The sequence below is a fragment of the Salmo trutta genome, chromosome 23, assembly GCF_901001165.1.
Source record: "Salmo trutta chromosome 23, fSalTru1.1, whole genome shotgun sequence".
Taxonomy (NCBI): Eukaryota; Metazoa; Chordata; class Actinopteri; order Salmoniformes; family Salmonidae; genus Salmo; species Salmo trutta.
In genome coordinates, this window is record NC_042979.1 from 19,982,644 (window position 1) to 20,003,255 (window position 20,612).

At 40.2% G+C, this 20,612-nt stretch overlaps 1 protein-coding gene across 1 annotated transcript in view; it reads left to right on the forward strand.

Moving 5' to 3' along the window:
• Window positions 1-20,612, forward strand: part of LOC115159542 (astrotactin-2) — a 421,339-nt gene that overhangs the window by 230,896 nt on the left and 169,831 nt on the right. Inside the window, exon 11 of the mRNA XM_029709358.1 lies at window positions 16,824-16,974. Within this exon, the coding sequence (XP_029565218.1) occupies window positions 16,824-16,974 (151 nt within the window). The remainder of the gene's footprint in view (window positions 1-16,823; window positions 16,975-20,612) is intronic.

Below are 20,612 nucleotides of genomic sequence, written 5' to 3' on the forward strand. Positions count from 1 at the left end.
GAACACTGCTCTGTCAATACCAGGCTGCCGATAATGTGGAGATGTCTGTGACAGCCTGGACTGGTGATGAATAGCCCAATCCACATGATCAAGCCAACCTCAAACATTCCATCTCCACCATCATATGCAAAGCCATAGGCTACCCCAGGAAATGGGGACCTGGGACAAAAACAAATGAATAAATCAACATCCAATTCTAAACCACTGTCGAAAAATATTATTTATGGGACGACCACTCTCAAACTAAAGGCCTTTAGATGAATCTGTGTTTTATCACTTCAGTGTGCCTCATTTTTCATTCGTCCCAAATTTCTCTATTAAGATTAAGTAAAGAATGGGAAAAGAAAGATTGGGTAATGTACTCCCGATCTGACAAAAGTACCTGATGAGAGTCAGCATATTTGTGGGCTGAGCTGGAACACAAGCATTAATCATGTGTGGGGCACACCAATAACGGAGTCAGTTATAGTGCTGGGGCATTGCTCTAACTTTACTCCCAGCGTTAGTCAGGTGATTCATCACCCAGAAGGGGAAGGCTAGAACACAGATTAATAACAAGTAGATTAGAGTCACTGTTTAGATGCTACTGCGTCCAGCATCTGCACTATGTGCCAGAAAATATATTCATGACGGAATAATGGCTTGGATACAGAGGTGCAATTAGAAGTAGATTTGCACAGGGTTGAAGCAGAAGTGCAGGTACTCTTTAGCCAGTGAACTAATACATACACTACCTGTATATCATTTATCAGTATTCTCTGACATATGGCACAAGCTCAAGGGCATGACAGACTCATTGATGATACACAGGCAGTTACATTGGAAGTACCACGTGACATAGAACATAAAACAGTTACTCATTTCAAATGCATGCCCAGGGCAGGGTGTGAGTTTGGATGACTTCTGTTTGTTTTCTCTTTCACTTTAGAAGCTCAGCCATGTAGGAGGAGAAGTGTTAGCACACTCCACACGGTCACACAACCCGTTATTTCTCTCTGTTCACCTTCATCCCTCTGTCTTTTCCTCCAGATAGGAGTCGTTTGTCAATGCTTTGTGCGTATGGCAAGCTCAGATGATGCACAGAAAGCCATGTGTTACTGTTGCAGGATGTAAGCTAGCTGAGAAAAGAGAGCTGCCAAAAATAGAGTGCGCAAATGGGGTGTGTGTGTGTGGGAGGGGGGATGGAGAGGGAGTCTGAGGTAGAGATGGAGAGACCCGGGCTAAGGGCAAACTTTTTTATTATGGATTTGTTGGCTTTCAGAAAGGTGCCACCATTAAGCATTTCAGTGTGATTGTGCCGTAGGTGTGTAAAGCATGACAGGGCTATGAGAGGTGACAGATGACTAATGATTCTTTATTAACTTTAAAGGGGCACTAGCAAGGGCAGATAAGAGTGGCAGCGCCCTGAGGGTGTTGACGAGAGATCCAGCATACCTTGGGTGTGTGTCTGTGTGTGTGAGAGCGTGTGTGTTTGTGCGTGTGTGTGTGTGTGTGTGTCAGAGCAGAGACATTTGACTTGGCCAGTTGCAGGATGAGGAGGGGGCTATGTATAGCAGTTTTGTTAGCGATGCAGCGCTTGTGGTTCTTCTAGGATGGGTAGAGGGTTACATGGGGATGAAAGGTTACACGATGGAGGTACATTTCCCAGGAGCCTTGAAGGGATTATTTTCTTTTTTCCTAGAATCTTCCTTATCATTTGTATTTTCTTTACAGGCATCTTTTCCTTTCTATTTTCCACCTGTCATAATGAAATTCCTATTTACAGTAGTGCAGACACTTATACGTTATTTAAATATTACATGTAGTTCTTTTTTATCACATTATTTGCCTTCAGGGAAAGCTAAAAGCCTCATATCTTGTCTGATTACTTTCGTTGAGCGCATTTCTCTGCTGTGGATTACTGCCTGCAAATGACCAGCCTCAAATGGAGATGGAACAGTAATTGACTGCATGGCCAAAGACCAAAAATAATATCAGTGGATTGATTGTTATTCTATTTTCTCATTTCTAGTCCATTCCAGAAGTTATTTACAAGGCAGGCAATGATAGAATCATAGAAATAACTGCTGTAATTTCATAACGCAATATGCCTACTTTGAAAACGCCACACTACACAGTATATACATTATAGACAATATGAGAAGTGTAACTTTGTTGTTCTCTCCTTACCAAATCACTACTGTCACACACCAGTACATTGAAATAGATCATTGAAATTCACTTTTAGAGTTTATATTAGAATAAATGTCCGTAACAAAACAATACACATGAGCTTTCTGTACGACTAACAGAATTGTGGCAATTACTGTACTTTAACATTTTCTTTGTTTGATAAATGGGATATCACTTTACGTCTGCATAATCATGTTACTCTTCTCATCCTCCCTTGAAGAGTAACTAAGGCATTCAAAATCCCAGAAGTGTCACCTGGAGGACTTTACAATAAAATCTCAAAATGTAAAGTTAACAATAAAGACTGAATGAGCTTCCAGATACTGACAAAGCCTGTCCTGTTTTTTCCCCCTCTTTTTCCTTCATCCTTTGTGTTGTAATTGTAAAACCTATTCAATCTTACCCTATGTGAAGTTTGAAATGCATATGTGCTGTACTATTCAGTATGATCCCATATGATTTAAGACACCAAATGGCATATAAGCAATTTGTGTTTATATACGGCTGTCTGTTCAAATAGGTCAAAGCTATGCACTATTTCATCTGCTGCATCCACACAAACAAATAGGCGAAACACCACCTAAACTCCACTCAAACACTTTCAAATGGATTGGAGAGAAAAATATATACATTTCCTTCATAAGAAATGTGGAGAGCTATGTAATAGTTTGTTATGAATAGTGAATCTTGGAAGTTGGAAGTGATTCACTTCCATTCCGTTCACCTACTCACGCAATTTAAGAGTTTTTCAAAAAAAGACAAACTTTTGAACATCCTCTAACAACAGGCACCATTGATATAAACTGTAGGTTAGCTTAGCCTACGTGTTTTACAGCCTACATTAGCCTAATAGGCTTAAATTTCTTATTACCGTAACTGTTGCACCACTCGGCTTAACACATGTTTCAGAGCCCTGTTTTGGTACATTGTCATTGGATATGCTCAGATGTATTGCTGGTGTGACAGAAGGTTCTCTCGAGCGTCATTTAAGGAATTGCATTTAATATACCTTGGTAGTGAGGCAGCGGATTCTGCAGCAGCTTCGACAGTAGGGTTTATAGGGGACCTAGAAATATTGTCAGAGCTCACAGTTTAATAGATTGGTTCTAATAGCAGATGTCAACATGTAAGCTCTGTATTCATTGGTGACCAATGCTAGAGGGCTCCTTCTCCATGGGTGCTAATATGGTTATATTTGCTCAACTTGCTCAGGCAAATACATGTCTCTCTCCCTCATACAGCTATTCAGTTTTAGTTTTCCCAAACAGTGAAAATGAACATTTTCTGCTGCTAAATATGTAGGATCTTAATTTGATCACTGTGTTGCAGGAGAACTTCCCTGCAATGCAGGACATTTTAAACGTGTCGTGTATTTGACGTTTAATAAGTCTTGTCATTTCCACTTTGAAGATTTGATCTTCCCTTACGAAAAATGTATCAACCCCAACAAAAATGTCCATGAAGTGTAATCCAAATAAGAGTTCACATTTCCTGTTTCTGCAGGGTTATTTTCCTGCTGTAGCAAACTGGCTCAAATTAAGATCCTACATGTGTATGTGTTCAGCTTCTTGGTGAGAGTGTGTTAGATAGCTGACCGTTTCCTCACAATTTGGAACCAGTTTCCTTGGAAACTAATGGTTGAGAGGAGGAATTGTTGTCGGGGCTTTGGTCCATAGACCTACTCTATTTTAATTAAAACGTCTAACCTTTTGTATAGTAGAGAAAGACTAACTCATGTACTTTGATATTTACCGGTGTGAAGATGCCCTTTGAGGTTTGAACCCTAATCTCTAGGACCAGTCTCTCAACTGCTATTTTACTTAATTGACATCACTGAAAATCAAAGTGGGATTGTTGGATGGGACTGCTAATGCAGTTCAAAAGATGGGACTTCAAATGGAAGTAAGTACTTTTCCTATTTTGAAAACATGAAGGGAAGAGCAGAAATAGATATGTTTGATGCACACTCTAAAGACAGCATTGCTAGACTGGGTCAAAAGACTGAACATCTAACAAAGGTACATCAAGTATTTTCTGATCCATTTTCCCTTCAACTACCTATTGATTTGGGCATTAATGGCCTTATTCATAACAACATACGGGACTTCTACTGGTCCATTGAAATGCCATCTGCCCTCTGTCTCAGTACCAAAACACACATCTCAGTTTTAAACAGTCACCCCATAGAGCTGTGGGACTTTGGGCTGAAATGATCAAGGGGCCTGAAGCTGTTCTGGTTTTTTAATCGAACTCAATTTCTCTCAAGCATAGTAATACCATGAGAGAAGGGGAAATAAATAAGGAGAGAGAGCGAGATCCCTGTAGTGATTACCATGGCTAGATACGCTAGCCATAATCATTGTTAGAACCTGTTTATATGCAACAGACGTGCTGATGAGTCAAACCTTGTTTTGCACTAGGGCTTATTAAAAGGCGTAGGGACGTGTACGCTCTGATATAAGTCCAACATCAACGCTAGTGCGGTGCAGGCACCGCTAGTGGCACAACAGGGAAGTGAGTAGCAGCTCCTGATAGTGGGACTAGGAAGTGATTAGAGGCGGCGACTTTAATAGGTCATCTCCACTGCTGCTAGAAACTAATTTCACAAAACAGCAAGGAGCAACCACATGTACTTGGGAGTCTGGTTCTAGGTAACGGTTTCTTGGTTCGGTCTTTCTCTCTACCATTTTCTTATCATATTTTATCAATTTTTTTCTTAGCAGTAATCTTTCTCCCTCGCCCTCTCTCTCTCTCTCTGATTTTGAATAGGTTAGATGAGTGAGGAAATGTGCTTTGAATAGAGAGTGACCAACTCACTGCATTACTCACTACTAGCTTGAGCTGAAATAAAGGTTCCACCCATTCCATCTGGACTAACTGCAGTCCAGTCAACCTTTGCATGAACAGAATTGCATCACAAAGTCTGAAGAAGAAGCATGTTTGAAATAATCTCACCACATTTGAAAGGCTACCTGTGTGTAATATTTTAGCCATATTTTATCTTTTGACACTCCCACAGTGCATGTAAACAAACCAAAAAAATCATCATATTTGAGGGATCCAGGCTCTTAGATATTTCATGCATTTTAATTCACATATCCATATTTTAGTAGGTCAGTGTATTTGTATTTATTAGGATCCAAGGCATCAGCTACTCTTCCTGGGGTCCAAACACATTAAGGAACTTACATTACACATAAAACAAAATATAAAACAGTACATCATATAATTATTATATTATTACACCACTACATATCTACTGTACAACATTTATAATACCACCATACAATAATATTAGAATGTACGTGTGTGTAGAGTGTGTGCATGTGCGTGTGTCTGTACTTTTGTGTGTGTCTCTTCACAGTCTCCGCTGTTCCATATGGTGTATTTGTATCTGTTTTATAAATATGATTCTACTGTTTGCCTCAGTTACCTGATGTGGAATAGAGTTCCATGTAGTCATGGCTCTATGTAGTTATGTGCACCTCCCATAGTCTGTTAAGGACTTGGGGATTGTGAAGAGACCTCTGGTGTCATGTCTTATAGGGTATACATGGTGCTAGTAGCTGTGTGCTAGTAGTTTAAACAGACAACTCGGTACATTCAGCTTGTCAACACTTCTTACAAAAACAAGTAGTGATGAAGTCAATCTCAGACAGATTAATATTAGCTCCCCGTGTACATTTAAGGGCCAGCCGTACTGCCAATTCAGCCAAATCCCTCTTTGTGGCACCTGACCACACAACTGAACAGTAGTTCAGTGCGACAAAGCTAGGGCCTGCAGGACCTGCCTTGTTGATAGTGTTGTTAAGAAGGCAAAGCAGCACTTTATTATGGACAGACTTCTCCAAATCGATAATGTCAAAAGCCACACTGTCTAACAAAACAGCGCCCACAATATTTTTATCATCAATTTCTCTCAGCCAATTATCAGTCATTTGTGTAAGTGCTGTGCTTGTTGAATGTCCTTCCCTATAACCATGTTGAAAGTCTGTTGTCAATTTGTTTACTGTAAAATAGCATTGTATCTGGACAAACACAAGTTTACTAAGGGTTGGTAACAGGCTGAATGGTCTGCTATTTGAGCCAGTTAAGGGGGCTTTACTATTGGGTAGCGGAATGACTTTAGCTTCCCTCCAGGCATGAGGGCACACACTTTCTAGAAGGCTTAAATTGAAGCTATGGCAAATATTGTTTTCTTCACCAAGAAAATCCCCTCCCCCACACCTCACAACTCCCACACTGATGCCTGTATATTGTGGGGGCGATTATTGGTTTATATTTAATTGAATGTGTGCCAGAGGCAAGCATATGTGAGTTGAAACAGAGGGTCTATAGTGTATAGCACTCAACCACTAATATTCATTGCAGGTGCAATTTAGGGTTCCAATGTTTTGGTTCTAGTTTGGCACCATTTGATTTGATTTAATTGCATTTCCCTATTACCACTCATGGTGTCATCCTTATTAACGATCAATGTCCATTCTTAGACCATTAATAATTTCTGACATCTCATTTGGAACCTGTCTAAGACTGTATAGATGTTTTGGGATTTTTTAAGAGGTGAATTCCCATGGCAATTCCATTCAGTATGCATGGTAGCCAGGTCATTCTTTTGGTCAGTCCAGTGTGTCAGTTTCATGTTTACTGCTCTACAGAGCTGAAGGACTTGTCATATCGAATATAAATGATTGTAGTAGTTGTGCCTTTGCATTCTATAGCATTATGCACTATGGTGCTTCTAAGTAATGATTTATGCTGGTAGGTGAATATGGAGGAAGACAGTGGAAGAACGTGAATGACGTGAATGACTGGGATATTTGCTCTCCTGCTGTGACTAGCTACAGTCATAAATAATTATAGAAATGTATGTTTGATTTATAACGACTTTATGTTGTACCACTAGGAAAATGCCAGTACTATCGCCAGTAATGTTACTGCTACTACTACTACTACTGCTACTATTACTACTACTGCTACTACTACTACTACTGCTACTACTACTACTACTACTACTACTACTGCTACTACTACTGCTACAACAACAACTACAACAAATGTTGTAATGAAATCACCCTGTATGAATACATAAACGATTTATGTTTTTACCAGCAATTTTACTATTGTGTATTTTACATGATGGTACTTATGGGTGCAAACAAACACTTCTTGGCTTGGCCTCAGGTCATATCAGTTGCATTGGGCCTACACTGAATTAACGTACGACGTAGTTAGCAGTAATCTTTCTCTCCCTCTCTTGCTATTTTCTTCTCTCTCTCTTTCGCTCTCTCTGTCAAGCAGAGGGTCAATGCATACGCTCTATTAAAATTCTCAAGCCATTTTTTGGTCGTAACAAGACCACTCAAAGGCTACCAAAATTAAACTGCACAACCTCAGAGTCATCCAGCGTTTAGCGCTATCAATCTGAAACAAGCTATTTAAAATACGAAGCTATTGCGAACAAATGTATGAATTCACCCACAGTGTTACTTTAAGCACCCTACAAACATTCCTTTATTGTATAATTTACGGGATTGGATTCTGTGTGAACTGGACTCTGAATTTCATACATAATAATTGTATTTCTGTTTGTTTGAAGGTGTTCTGTTTAATATTTATCTGTCCATCCCAGAGGGACCCTTTCTGTTCAGTCTGCTTTGACTCAACATGGCAGCATGACCATGGGCAGCCTGGGAGAGCTGTGTGAATGGGGAATACATCTCTATGATATGAGGGTGATGGAAACTCCTCTAGATACTATTCATTGAGAAGAATCCACAGAGACAACTGTTGAAAGATATGCAGATATGGTCATTGAGATGGAGATATTAGATCATTTCACCCTGGCATAGTCCTCAATGCTTTTTACACCGATGCTCATAATATACCTTTTGAAATAAAACTGTAAAAAACTATACACATATTTCTCATTTTATCAATTGCCTAAAAAAGCCAATATTGTATTATACTGGCAATTGTATTTCACAGCATAATGGGAAAGTTATGAAAAACTAAAAAAAGAATTTAGCACAAAGAAAATGTGCTTTTGTACGAAATATGTAGCATTAATGCTGGATTGATCTCATTACAGTAGAGCTCATGCTAATTATGCACAGTCAGTTTAGCACGCTTTCATTCCTTCAATGACATCAAGGCTGTTTCTAAGAAAATGGCTGTGATTTTGCAGAGCGTGTGTTTGATGCGATCCTCAGAGGAGGCTGTCAGTGTCCCTAGACTGCAATTTGGTGAATCAGACCTTCTCCCGACTGTTGAGCTGTGTGCACAGCTGCACATGAAAGACTATACAGCGCTACAGTCTTCCCTCAGTGAAGACTCAGTGAGACTCTGTGAGTTTCATGTCTCTTTTCAGAGGAGCCAGATCGCATGTCCTCTGGCTATCTGACTGAACGGCACAGTATGTTTTAATCGCACAATGATGTGTTTGACAGCACTTCCCATATTGCCGTCCTTTCTTCCCCTCTCTCTCTTCCTCCATGTTTATCTCCTATTCTTGTTATCTTTGCACTCTATTTCTTCTATTTCGCGCTTCCCCCGTTCCTTTCCTTTTCTCCACACAAGCTCTCTATATTGATGTATTCTGTAAACTGTTCCTCTACGTCTATGTGTGTGCTGTTAGTAAGGATGTATTCATCTTAAGACTGAGTTTCAGACTGAGTCGCAAAGCGCCTTGATGTCTTGCTTGATGTGCAGCTGTTTCACTCTAATGATTCATTAAGTCAGTGAGTTTCTTGCTCTGCCTGGAGTTTTTAGGGGACAAATCTTCCCTTTGAAATGCAAGAGAAAGGCCACAATGTATTATTGCAATTTAGGCGCAATTTAGATGTTGGCCACTAGATGGCAGCAGTATATGTGCAAAGTTTTACACTCATCCAATGAACCATTGCATTACTGTTCAAAATGTTGTAGTCTGCCCAAATGTGTCTAATTGGTTTATTGATACATTTTCAAGTACATAACTGTGCACTCTCCTCAAACAATAGCATGGCATTCTTTCACTGTAATAGCTACTGTAAATCGGACAGTGCAGTTAGATTAACAAGAATTTAAGCTTTCTGCCCATATCAGATATGTCTATGTCCTGGGAAATGTTCTTGTTACTTAAAACGTCATGCTAATCACATTAGCGCACGTTAGCTCAACCGTCCCGTGGGGGGGACACCGATCCCATAGAGGTAACTACTTTGATACCTTGAAATAATGATTTGCAATATGCATCCCATTGTATTTGTAAATGTTTTCTCTTAATTGCCACAGCGATAAGAGCAGTGCAGACAAAGCACTAGAAAGGGGTACATGGTTTGTTAGCACAGTGGCACCTATCTGCCTGTCACTCACAGTCTGTTGTTCCCCTTTGTTGAGTCATGTCGTTCCTCCCTGTGTCCTCTATTCCCCAAGGCCCTGTTCCAAAGAATACACTTTTGTTCCTTTTCCAAGAAAGAAAAAAACTATTTTTTCCACAGGAGTTCCTTCTCCTCCCGCTAACCTCACGGTAGACACGTGGAGTTCAGTACCCAGACTCAACAGACCGGCAGAGGTGGTCCCAACATCCAAACATGTAGCTACTGTCTTTCATAAGAAGCTGAGGTGGTTTGGGTGTTTGATTCAGGACTTGTAATAAAGCTCCAGAGTTGTCTTTCCCTCAAAGCCAAATTGGAAAAAAAGAGTCTGAACTTCAAACAAAGCTTCTTCATTTCTAATTTTAGTATCTAGCATAGTTTTTTTTATTTTATTTAATGTTCTCACTCAAGCTTGGCAGTCAGTTAGGTTGACAAAAAACTAACATTGTCTTTCAGTTTTAATTATGGTTCAATTTTCTTCATGTCGAAGACATGGGAGTCCTCATTATATAAGGTTGCCACAGAAACAAAAACAATACCTGCGTCTCTATTCAGATCGTGTAAGTTATTGTCACGGAACTACGGAAGGTCATGCTCTACTGAATAGCTTGCTGTGTCTAGCTTTTAAAAAGCACACTGCATAGTCAGGCATGCTTTCCGGTGCTCTGCAGGTGAGAGAGAAACCAGCGATCATCTATCCTCTGCATCTTTCCTTAGATGGACCTGTTGACGTGTTGTCTCTATTGTTTCTCTCCACTCCTAACACATTGTCAGGCATGGTGAGGTGTTGACACTTAAGCGACCTCTCGGCTTGTGGTGCCGCCGTGAGCTAACACATTCCTCTAGGCCTCCACCAGCCTGACCCCTTTATTCTTCCTCAGCAGCACTGCTATGCCACCTAGGAGTCAGCTCCTTAATACACCACTTAATAGTACACAAAGTGGGGCCCTCAACCCTTTTTTCACGTGTGTGTGTGTGTGTGTGTGTGTGTGTGTGTGTGTGTGTGTGTGTGTGTGTGTGTGTGTGTGTGCATGTATATGTGTGTTGTTTTTTCTTCTCTCTCTCACTCCTCCACTCTAGCTCATAAAGGCTGTGACAATGCCAGCGGGCGGTGCCTGTTCGCTTTATTAGCAATAAAAGTTAATGGATGGAGCATGCTGATATCCTCGGCCTTCCATCACGCATGTTGACAAGTGCGTCCAATCAATGCCGGCTCTCCAATTAAAACCCGGACGCGACCTGCCATCAGCCCCTACCCACGATGCCTCACAAATGACAGTTTCATACATAGTAAATTGCCATCGGATCAACTCCATAAAATATTGAAATTGCTGTAATTGTGTGCGATCGCACCACCCCGTAAACTGACCCTGCAAAATTATGTTCCCACTCCCATTCCATAGAAGATTGAGAGGCCAGAGTGATAGTTTGTCATAATAGTGATTCAGGAAAACAAACATTGGAATGAATAAAAGGCTATTTTCAGAGACCTGCCATTGATTAAAACAATATTTCCAAACAGAGAGGAGCTATATTGGTTTCAAGTTAACACTTAACTGTTATTGCCTCTATATCCATTCCACCCCAGTGGAAAACAGTGACGTATCCATGGAAAGGTGTTCGCAGCATGATTCAAACCTCTGTTTTGACCTTTGACCCCATCTCCCCTGTGGAGTCAGAACGCAGCAGGGAGGCATGTCAGGCCTAAGATCAATAATTCACCACTGCATGCTGCATTCACCACCAACTCATCCGTCTCCTTCTCAACACTCTTCTCACAAAATGCTTTCCCTCCTGTGATCCAACTGGAAATAAATAACTGTGTGTGTGGGTGGGTGTGTGTTTGATGCAGGTGTACAGTATGTGTTGCCTTTGTGTTTCATATTGCAAGCAGAGCTAAGGTAGAGAGATGAAAATATAATCATTCCAACCGTTTGCACTATGTCAACTGGATGTTTGAATAACTGTAGTGTATTTGAGATAACCATAGAGCATAAAGTTAATGTAGCACTTGAACAGGAGACTGGAGCAGTGAGAAATATTGCTAGCACTGTATAATGTCACTGAGGAATAAATGGAATTCAAATGAATTCCAGAGGGAACCTATGTCAAGGTCATTATAATATAGAGCTTTAGTGATCTTTTGACTGTTAAGCTCTTTCCTTCCACACATCAACAGGAAGTAGTTTGGGGGTAGGGGTGCTGTGATTTTTTTGCCAAGAGGGGGCTATGTCGGTCCACTAGTACAGGACTATTAAAGGCCCAGTACTTTTGTGAAAATATATTTTTTCCAGAATTGTTTTGGATTTTTCAGGGGCTGCTGCAGCATCGTCAGCACCCCTACTTCCCGCGGCTATGCTTACACACATACCATACCGTTTGGAATAAGAACTGTAGGTGAACCAAGTCTGTCACAATGATACTGTATAGCTACAGTGAATAAGACACTGTAATATTGTCACACTGTCCTATTTTTTCAGTATTTTCTAATCCATCTTTTACTTTTGGTACTGTAGAGATTGCTTTTTGTTTTCTGGCAGAGGATTACAATATAAGAAGGAGCTCAAAACAATATCCCCTTCAGATTGTTATTTGTGTGTTGCTCAACAGATTGTCATTGTGGTTGGCTACTCTTTGTTTTGCACTGGCCAAGATGGATGGCCTTTCATCATGGACACTCTTTTTGTCTCTGTTAAAATCTTGTATTGCCTTTGATGATACCAATTGAAAAAAACATGCTTCTGCATTTCCTTATAGCTATTTCTATTAGTTACCATGGTGAATTGCTACTCTAGATCTGAGTAGTACAAGACCACATTACCTGACAAGCAACAACCTCAAAAATGTACAAATAGGTTAACAGAGAATAAACAGGGCGCTTCATGGTTTAGCTCAGATTAAACACAGGGAATACTCATGGCTTCATTATATGTCATTACACTTCTAATGACTTGTTAATTTCCTGTGAGCTGGGCAGAGTGGGCACCTGTGTGAGGCAGAGGGCTATCAGGCATCAGCTTCCTGAACCTACTATAAGCTGGCAGGCCCCTGCGCACTGCCAGATCTTTGGCCTTGGGAAATCATGTCCAATCATATTGGAAGCGATCGGACCAAAAAGCCACCATTCGTAATCCCCCTCATCACTTTTACGCCTGTAGACTCCCACCTGCTCCCCAACACAACAGGCCAGAGGATAGGGACAGACATGGCAGCTTTGGTGGCTTTGAACAAACGGGTGGCAGTGACACGGTGGCACACATGTTTTAGCTGTTTGCCGGTAGTACTGTGCCAGGAAGAGTGGTGTCCTTGGGTATTTTCTCTTCAATATCTGTGTGTATGTGCCTCTATTTCTCTGTCTGTCTGTCTGTCTGTCTGTCTGTCTGTCTGTCTGTCTGTCTGTCTGTCTGTCTGTCTGTCTGTCTGTCTGTCTGTCTGTCTGTCTGTCTGTCTGTCTGTCTGTCTGTCTGTCTGTCTGTCTGTCTGTCTGTCTGTCTGTCTGTCTGTCTGTCTGTCTGTCTGTCTGTCTGTCTGTCTGTCTGTCTCTCTGTCTGTCTGTCTGTCTGTCTGTCTGTCTGTCTGTCTGTCTGTCTGTCTGTCTGTCTCTCTCTTTGTAGCTCTATCTCCCTGTTCTTATCTCTCGCACAGCCCATAATATTTATATTCTCCTTCGCTATGTCTCATTCTGTCACTTTAGAAGCCCTTTACACTTGTACCTGTATACGGGTTGAGCATTTCTGATTTGGCCACTGAAGTGCCTACATTGTGTCATGACGTTGCCCTGTTGGGGGAGGTTTATGACCCCCCATAAATACCTTCCCCCCCTTTTTCTCTCCACTCTACAGAATGGACTCTCTTTGTTAACATAGAGAGAGTATTGTAACATCTAAATGTTGGGAACCAAACAATATTTCGGTAATCCAACCAGTTGAAAGTATCCGTTGGTACTTAAAGAATATGATGTCAGATCAGTTGTTGTCTGAGACATTATTACTGATGATAGAACAACATAAACTGTATCTTGGAAAGTCTACACATCAGATTCACATGGAATTGTTGTGCAATTTAAATGTTTAAATATGAAACTATTTGTGAAAAGATGAAATGTAATTTTTGTTTTTAAAATGAGAGAATTGTTTTCAGAAGTAAAATATGCTCAGTCAGTGGCCACGCCCACATGAATAGGCATTGGTTGGAAATGATGAACCAACCCCTTTTCTACATTTCTATAAGAGCCCCTGTGACTCATTTCTATAAGAGCCCCTATAAGAGCCCCATGTGGGCGAACTAAGCCAACCTCAGTGTGAGCTCTGGTTGCGAATGGTTGAACCACTACAATCTAACGAAATTAACATTGTGTTCCCGATGACATGAGGACTGATATCCATACGTTTAGAAGGGCAAATTTCAACGTGGAGGTGACGATCGCCTCGCTGGATGGATAAATTTGACTATACCAGCTAGAATATAGCATGAGGTTATAGTATGGCAACTTGGTATGAACTTTGAACTCTTATTCACTAAAGGAGTGATATATCCTAGACGTCGAGTTATCAGCAGCAGCTGTAAATGTGTGTGTGGCCTACAAAAGGGTACTACAACGTATTCATTCTACCACATGACGATGGTACTACAATGTATCCGTTCTACCACAAGATGACAGACTACAACGTATCCGCCCAGAAATATTCTTCAAAGTACAAGGGAGATCTCTGCTGGGCAACCCAGCCTTCCATCTTCAACCAATCTATCGAAGCGCAGCTCAGAGTAAATCTATTTCTTGCATTTTCCTTTTCCGAATGGGCGTTATTTAGAATGCATAAGATTCTGTATTTACGATAGCATAGCTTCATAAGGTTCGATAGAGACCCAATCCTTGTTCCTCAGTCATCCCGCACTTTCATTCAAACCCAACCCTCTTTCTTTGTGTAACCATCCGTCATATTGGTTTTGTCAGCTAGGGACGTTTTCTTTTATGACATAATTAGTAATCAATGTATGATCCATCCTGTGTATATGTGTATAAGTAATGTATATTTACTAAATAATCTGTGTGATTATTTAGTAAATAAATAAACCACATTTTGTATTGCTGATTCAACTTGTTAGCCAGGGTTCGTGAAGAATTTTACGACGTTCAGATGAGACTGAATAAGATGACAATTAATAATTGACTGCTATTGATATAAAAGATTACCAGGTCTTTAAGAGTTTATTCGGAAGACAACAGCTCTATAAACATTCTTCCGTGGTGCCCCAACTTCCTAGTTAATTACATTTACATTATTAGTTTAATCAGGTAATATTAATTACAGAGAATTGATTTTATAAAATAGCATGTTATATAATTGAATACATAGTAAAGACACGACAATTGGAAAGCAGTGGCTGTACAGTAGCGTGCTATAAATGACTTCAGAGCTCAGGCTCTGTGCTTCACAGCGCTGTATGGGTTTTGTTTGACTGACAGACGTGTTCTGAACATGAGTACCGCACGGGACAAGAAGTTGCCCCCATCACTCCTGCATTTTTTGTTGTCTGAGTGAGGGAAGGGCTGTAAATTAAAAGGACTCAATGTGTTCTGAAAGATGAGACTTTGAGGATTATAATAAATACCACTTTGATGTCATACAAGCAAGCCAAACACCTGTGAATCCAAATTTGCACACTTCCATATCATAAAACTCATGTCATATACAGCATCAATGTTTATGATAACTAGGTTTGATATAAGCTACAAGATGACATGGCATCACACTGGGTTGTTCTGAACAGAATGAGCCTATGTTTGTCTATTGTGAAGAAAATTTGCCATGGAACAAGCACTTGAATGCACATGACTCCTTTCTATGCTCACCAAAATGACACTCTCTTTCTCTGAATTGCCTTGTGAAAGCTTAACACTGTAAGATTGCATTTTATAACTTAACTAGTCATGTTGGCAATAGAACAAGCTTTCAAATGATGCCCACCTGACGCAAATTGCTATTTAAACGGACGTTTTTGGATTGCGTAAAAAACGACAGTAATTGTGTGATGGCAGGGATAAAGGGTTGTGATCCAAACAAAACAACTACCATTGTGCTTGCTTTAGTTCATCAATGACACAGCTAGTATAGATTAAAAAAAAACTTATCATTGAAGACTCTTCTTTGAGCTATGAAAGTGCATTGAAATTATGTAGGAACTGTGCCCACTTTGGAGAGGTGTGTGGCCACTTGGAGACATTTCCCACAGGTTTAAAGGGTTAAGGCCTCGCTATCTGGTAGTAATTATCATTCAATAGTGTCAGTCAACAATGTAGCAGCAGCCTAAAATGCTGCTAACCTTTTTCCTTCCTGCCCTGATTATTCACAATAGAAACGTGCAGCCTTATTGCATATTCCTACCCTCGACACAATATGTGTGTATCGTGGTCTGAGATCTGTATCGTATTTCCTCTTCCTTGAAGAATTAAATACATTTCTCTCTCTCTCTCTCTCTCCCTCTCTCTCTCTCTCTCTCTCTCTCTCATCATTCACATTGCTTTCTATGTTTTCTTTATTCCATCAGGACCAAATATCCATTTGTTGTATACAGAGCTTGGACAATGGCCCAAACATCCCAGTATATCTTTTGGAGATCGATTCCACAATGGAATTGATTTAAGCTTTAAATGGCTGGCGGATCTCTGTCATTCTGTCTCTCCTGAAATGCATAACCATTCATCTGATTCCATCTGTACCATTTTCCCACAGTCCACAGCACGACAAAGTAGCAACATATCCCAGCAGAAGTAATGGTACTGCACACCAAGGACAGAACGGACGACATGTCTTTTCAATCGCTCTCTTTTTCAAAGTAACGGACGATAAGTCTCCTTTTCAAACTCTCTCTTTTTCAAAGTAATGGTTGTATCATGATTTATCTTGTAACAATATGATAGCACTAATATGAGGGTCACAACAATAGGAAATTGACGTAATACAGTTTTTGTTAGGAAAGGAAAAGATTGGGTTATTGTGGTAATAAAATTGAGCCACAGAGGAGACCTTTGCTTTATGTTAGATATGTGGACTTTGAAGCATCCCCCCCAAAAATGACCAACCGCTGTATTTGTTCTGTTTTTCTCTATGTACAACTAACCAAATTGAGTTCTGAAATCCATCAGAAGTAGTGCCAGTGCGTTTTCCATAGTAGGACAGCCTGAGTCACAAGGCGTAAACGTATGACTAAATCCACTTTCAGTTAAGTGCTCAGGCTTTATTCTGATCAGGCTATTGATGGCAGTGTCTTCTTCTTCTCTGCCCATCATAGGGAGGAGGCCATCATGTCCACCTACTTTGACACAGTAGATGATCTCCTGGCGTCTTTCGGCCCGGTCCGAGACTGTTCCAAGGACAACGGGGGCTGCCGGAAAAACTTCAAGTGTGTGTCGGATCGCAGAGTCGACTCAACAGGCTGTATGGTGAGTTACTGTCACCTCTGTAAAACCTCTCGAAAGAAATGTAATTCCCACATTTATTCTTAGTATGACACAATGAGAATTGCTACATAATGAAGTGCTATATGTAAGTGTAATTTCTCAGCTATGTGTAATTTCTCAGTTAGAGGATTCATAACCTCCCATAATTTAGAGGATTTATGTGATTCAGTTTGGCTTCATTGAGTTAAGATGCTTTAGGCAGTTGAAGATCTGCTAATTAACACATACACATTGATACAGAGGAAAGGGAGTAGGCGCCAGTCATTTCCCACCACATTCTGAAGAGTGTTAGGCATTCCATGATGATAATGATCTTGGGACATGTTTCTAAATCTGTGATTGGCAAAAGTGTGAACGTTCACACCACCTGCTTGCATATTGAAAGCAAGTCAAACAGGTGTAAAACGAAGATGTCATGATCCCAAGCTTACTCAAATCATGTATATCCCAAAAAAGATAGTCTGAAACTGAAATTTCAGGAGTAGCTACATTGCCAAACCCAGAAACGTTAAAAGCTATAGGCTGTCATACTGTAGCCTACACTCTTAGAAGGGTTCTTCGGCTGTCCACATAGGATAACCCTTTTTGATAACATGTAGAACCCGTTTTGGTTCCACTTAGAACTCTCTGTGGAAAGGGTTCTACATGGAACCAAAAAGGGTTATTTAAAGGGTTCTCCAAAACCCTTTTAGGTTCTAGATATCACCTCAGAGTGTACTGTAGGAAACATATTACAGTTGATTTGATATGCAATACAGTACATATTTGTGTGAGCGTGGTTGGTTGTTTGCATATTTACATCGGGAGGAGAGATGGAGGAGAGACGGGAAAGTTCCAATGCCAGAGGTTTGACGGGAGTTTGGGCGGGCTCGAGTCGTAAACCAATTAAATTTATGGGCCAGTTGGGTAGCTGTGTGATGGATGGCTTGATCATTAGGGGATAGGGTGCTGCTGTAATTTGACTGGCCTCTGGGCTGTATGTCCCTAAGAATGAGAGCCAAACACTGATACTACAATTTCTACTGGGACTGTTAAAACAATTGCTGAATCGAGAGAGATTTGCTCAACAGCCCAACTCTTGCTATGCTACTCTGAGAGCCAGCTTAAAAGGGATTTTGCCTCACACAACTATCAGAGAGTAATTGTTTTACCCACAAATGTAATTTATTGCTAAATATTGCTTTATACCACTCAGAGGTCTTTCACATGAGGATTCACCAACACAGTGGACAATGGTGTTCTTATAGTGCAACATTGTGTTAACCTGTTGCAGCTTACTTTACATGCCTCCAATTTGTAAAGACATGGAAACATACATATTTATTCTACATCCATATACACTGACGGGACCATTCACACGGGAAACTGTTGAGCGTGAAAAACCCAGCAGAGTTGCAGTTCTTGACACACTCAAACCAGTGCGCCTGGCACCAACTACCATACCCTGTTCAAAGGCACTTCAATATTTTGTCTTGCCCATGAGGGTACAACACTCATGTAGAGCATTGAGCACAGCTTTATTTCAGGTAATAGATACGCGGAGTTGTATCCAAATCATTGCATTTCCATAATGTTTCAAATGCTTATCTCTTTAGAGGGTTAGGTAGAGTCACTGCATACAACTCAGGGTTAACCCCTCAGGTCTTACTCCATACATGGTTACCATGACAATCTGAGTTGTTCTCGGAACCATATACTGTATCATAAAAATATGCCATGCTGGAGAAAAAGGCATCTTTAGTCACCAGGACTTATAAATGGTGATGTAGAGCTTGCTCTTTTCTTTTTCTTCTTTTTATCATCAAAGGTGAGATTTTTCATGAGTGCATTAGATAAAACCTCATGACCTAAGCTCCTGTAACTGAAACCTGAAGTTCATAGATATGTAGTAACAAATAGGGCAAGAGTTATCTGCTTTAACAATGGAAAATAACTATGAAAAATATTAGTTGGCACTAGTGTCCACTAAGTAGTGTTATTCATTGAAAGTCATGTTTTTTTAACATGAATCTCTGGATATACATGGTAACTGCCAAAATAAAGGAAACACCTACATACATTGTCTTAATAGGGTGTTGGTCCACCACGAGCCAGAACAGTTTCAAAACACCTTGGCATAGATTCTACAAGTGTCTGGAACTTTTTTCCACAAGAAATTCAATCATTTGGTTTTATTCATGGTAGTGGAAAACGCTGTCTCAGGAGCCACTCCAGAATCTCCCATAAGTGTTCAATTGGGTTGTGATCTGGTTAACTGAGATGGTCATGGCATATGGCTTATATATTTTTCATGCGCATCAAACCATCAAACCACCACTTGTGCCATGTGGATGGGGGCATTGTCATGGTAGCCAAAATAATGTCCTACCCAGCATTTTTATAAGCATAATATAATTTTAATTGCTTAACTAACTTAGGAACCACACCTGTGTGGAAGCACCTAATTTCAATATACTTTGTATCCCTCATTTACTCAAGTTTTACCATTATTTTGGCAGTTACCATGACATCTTAACCATATGGCTCAAATACTTACGGTTTATTGTTATGGAACGGAATGTGCACTATGTATAGGTACATCAATTGAGTTATGATGGTGCTGTAAATTATCTCTCGGCTACGTGTTCTTTTCTGAAACATATACTCCCATGTGTTGTTTTTCTTCTACCGTCTTTTCAGTGTAATCACTCTTTTCCCCATTTACCGCTTTTCATTCAAACATTCAAAGTGAGATGTGAGCTACATGTCAACTCTACTAAGAAAGACATTGCTCTCAATGTGTGATGATCCCTTCAAAAGCTAGGCTAGCTTTTCATTTCATATGTTGTTTCTTACGTTAAGGTTGACATTGAATTATGGCTTCATCTTTTATGGAATTAAACTGTAGCACTTTTTCCAAAGAGCAAAGACGCAAGACAGAGAGACAAATGTCAGCTAGCCTATCAGAGAGAACAGAAGGAGGTATTATTTTGACATAATTTGTCTTACGCCATATGGTTTTCATCAATATCATGACAGATTTTGCATTGATTAAGAGGTATGACATTATCAGAGGGGAGAAGAGCATTTGAATAAAAGTCAAGGAAAATAGTTTTGATTGACAACGAAGGAAGCACATTGTGTGGGCGACTTAGCAAAGTGAGATGCAATATGGGTACTCAATCAAGCTATGTAATTAGTGTTTAAATACAGTAGGCATTTGTTGACTAATTCTACTATATTGTTATTGTATTTATAGGGACTTTTAACAACCCATAACACAACATTTTAAGACATCATTGGGAGTCCTTGTCATCTCCAAATTACTTAGGAAATTGTTACAAAGAGATGAGTACTCTGCTAAAGCAATCATATTTTGACTCTTTTTGTGAAAACGAATCCTTTTAAGTGTGCCCTCCACCTCTCTTTCTAAGATGTTATTACTGAGAGAGGGGATGAGAAGCAGCTATATAAACCTCTTAAACTGGCCAATTTGAAGGGTTCAGGGTGGGGAATGCTATAGTAGGTGGCTTTGGAAGACACAGAAAATAATAACCATAACAGGGGAAGTGGTGGAAGGGCAGGACAAGAGGACGTTGAGATCACATGAGCCTGTTTCATTTAACACAATGAACCACGCT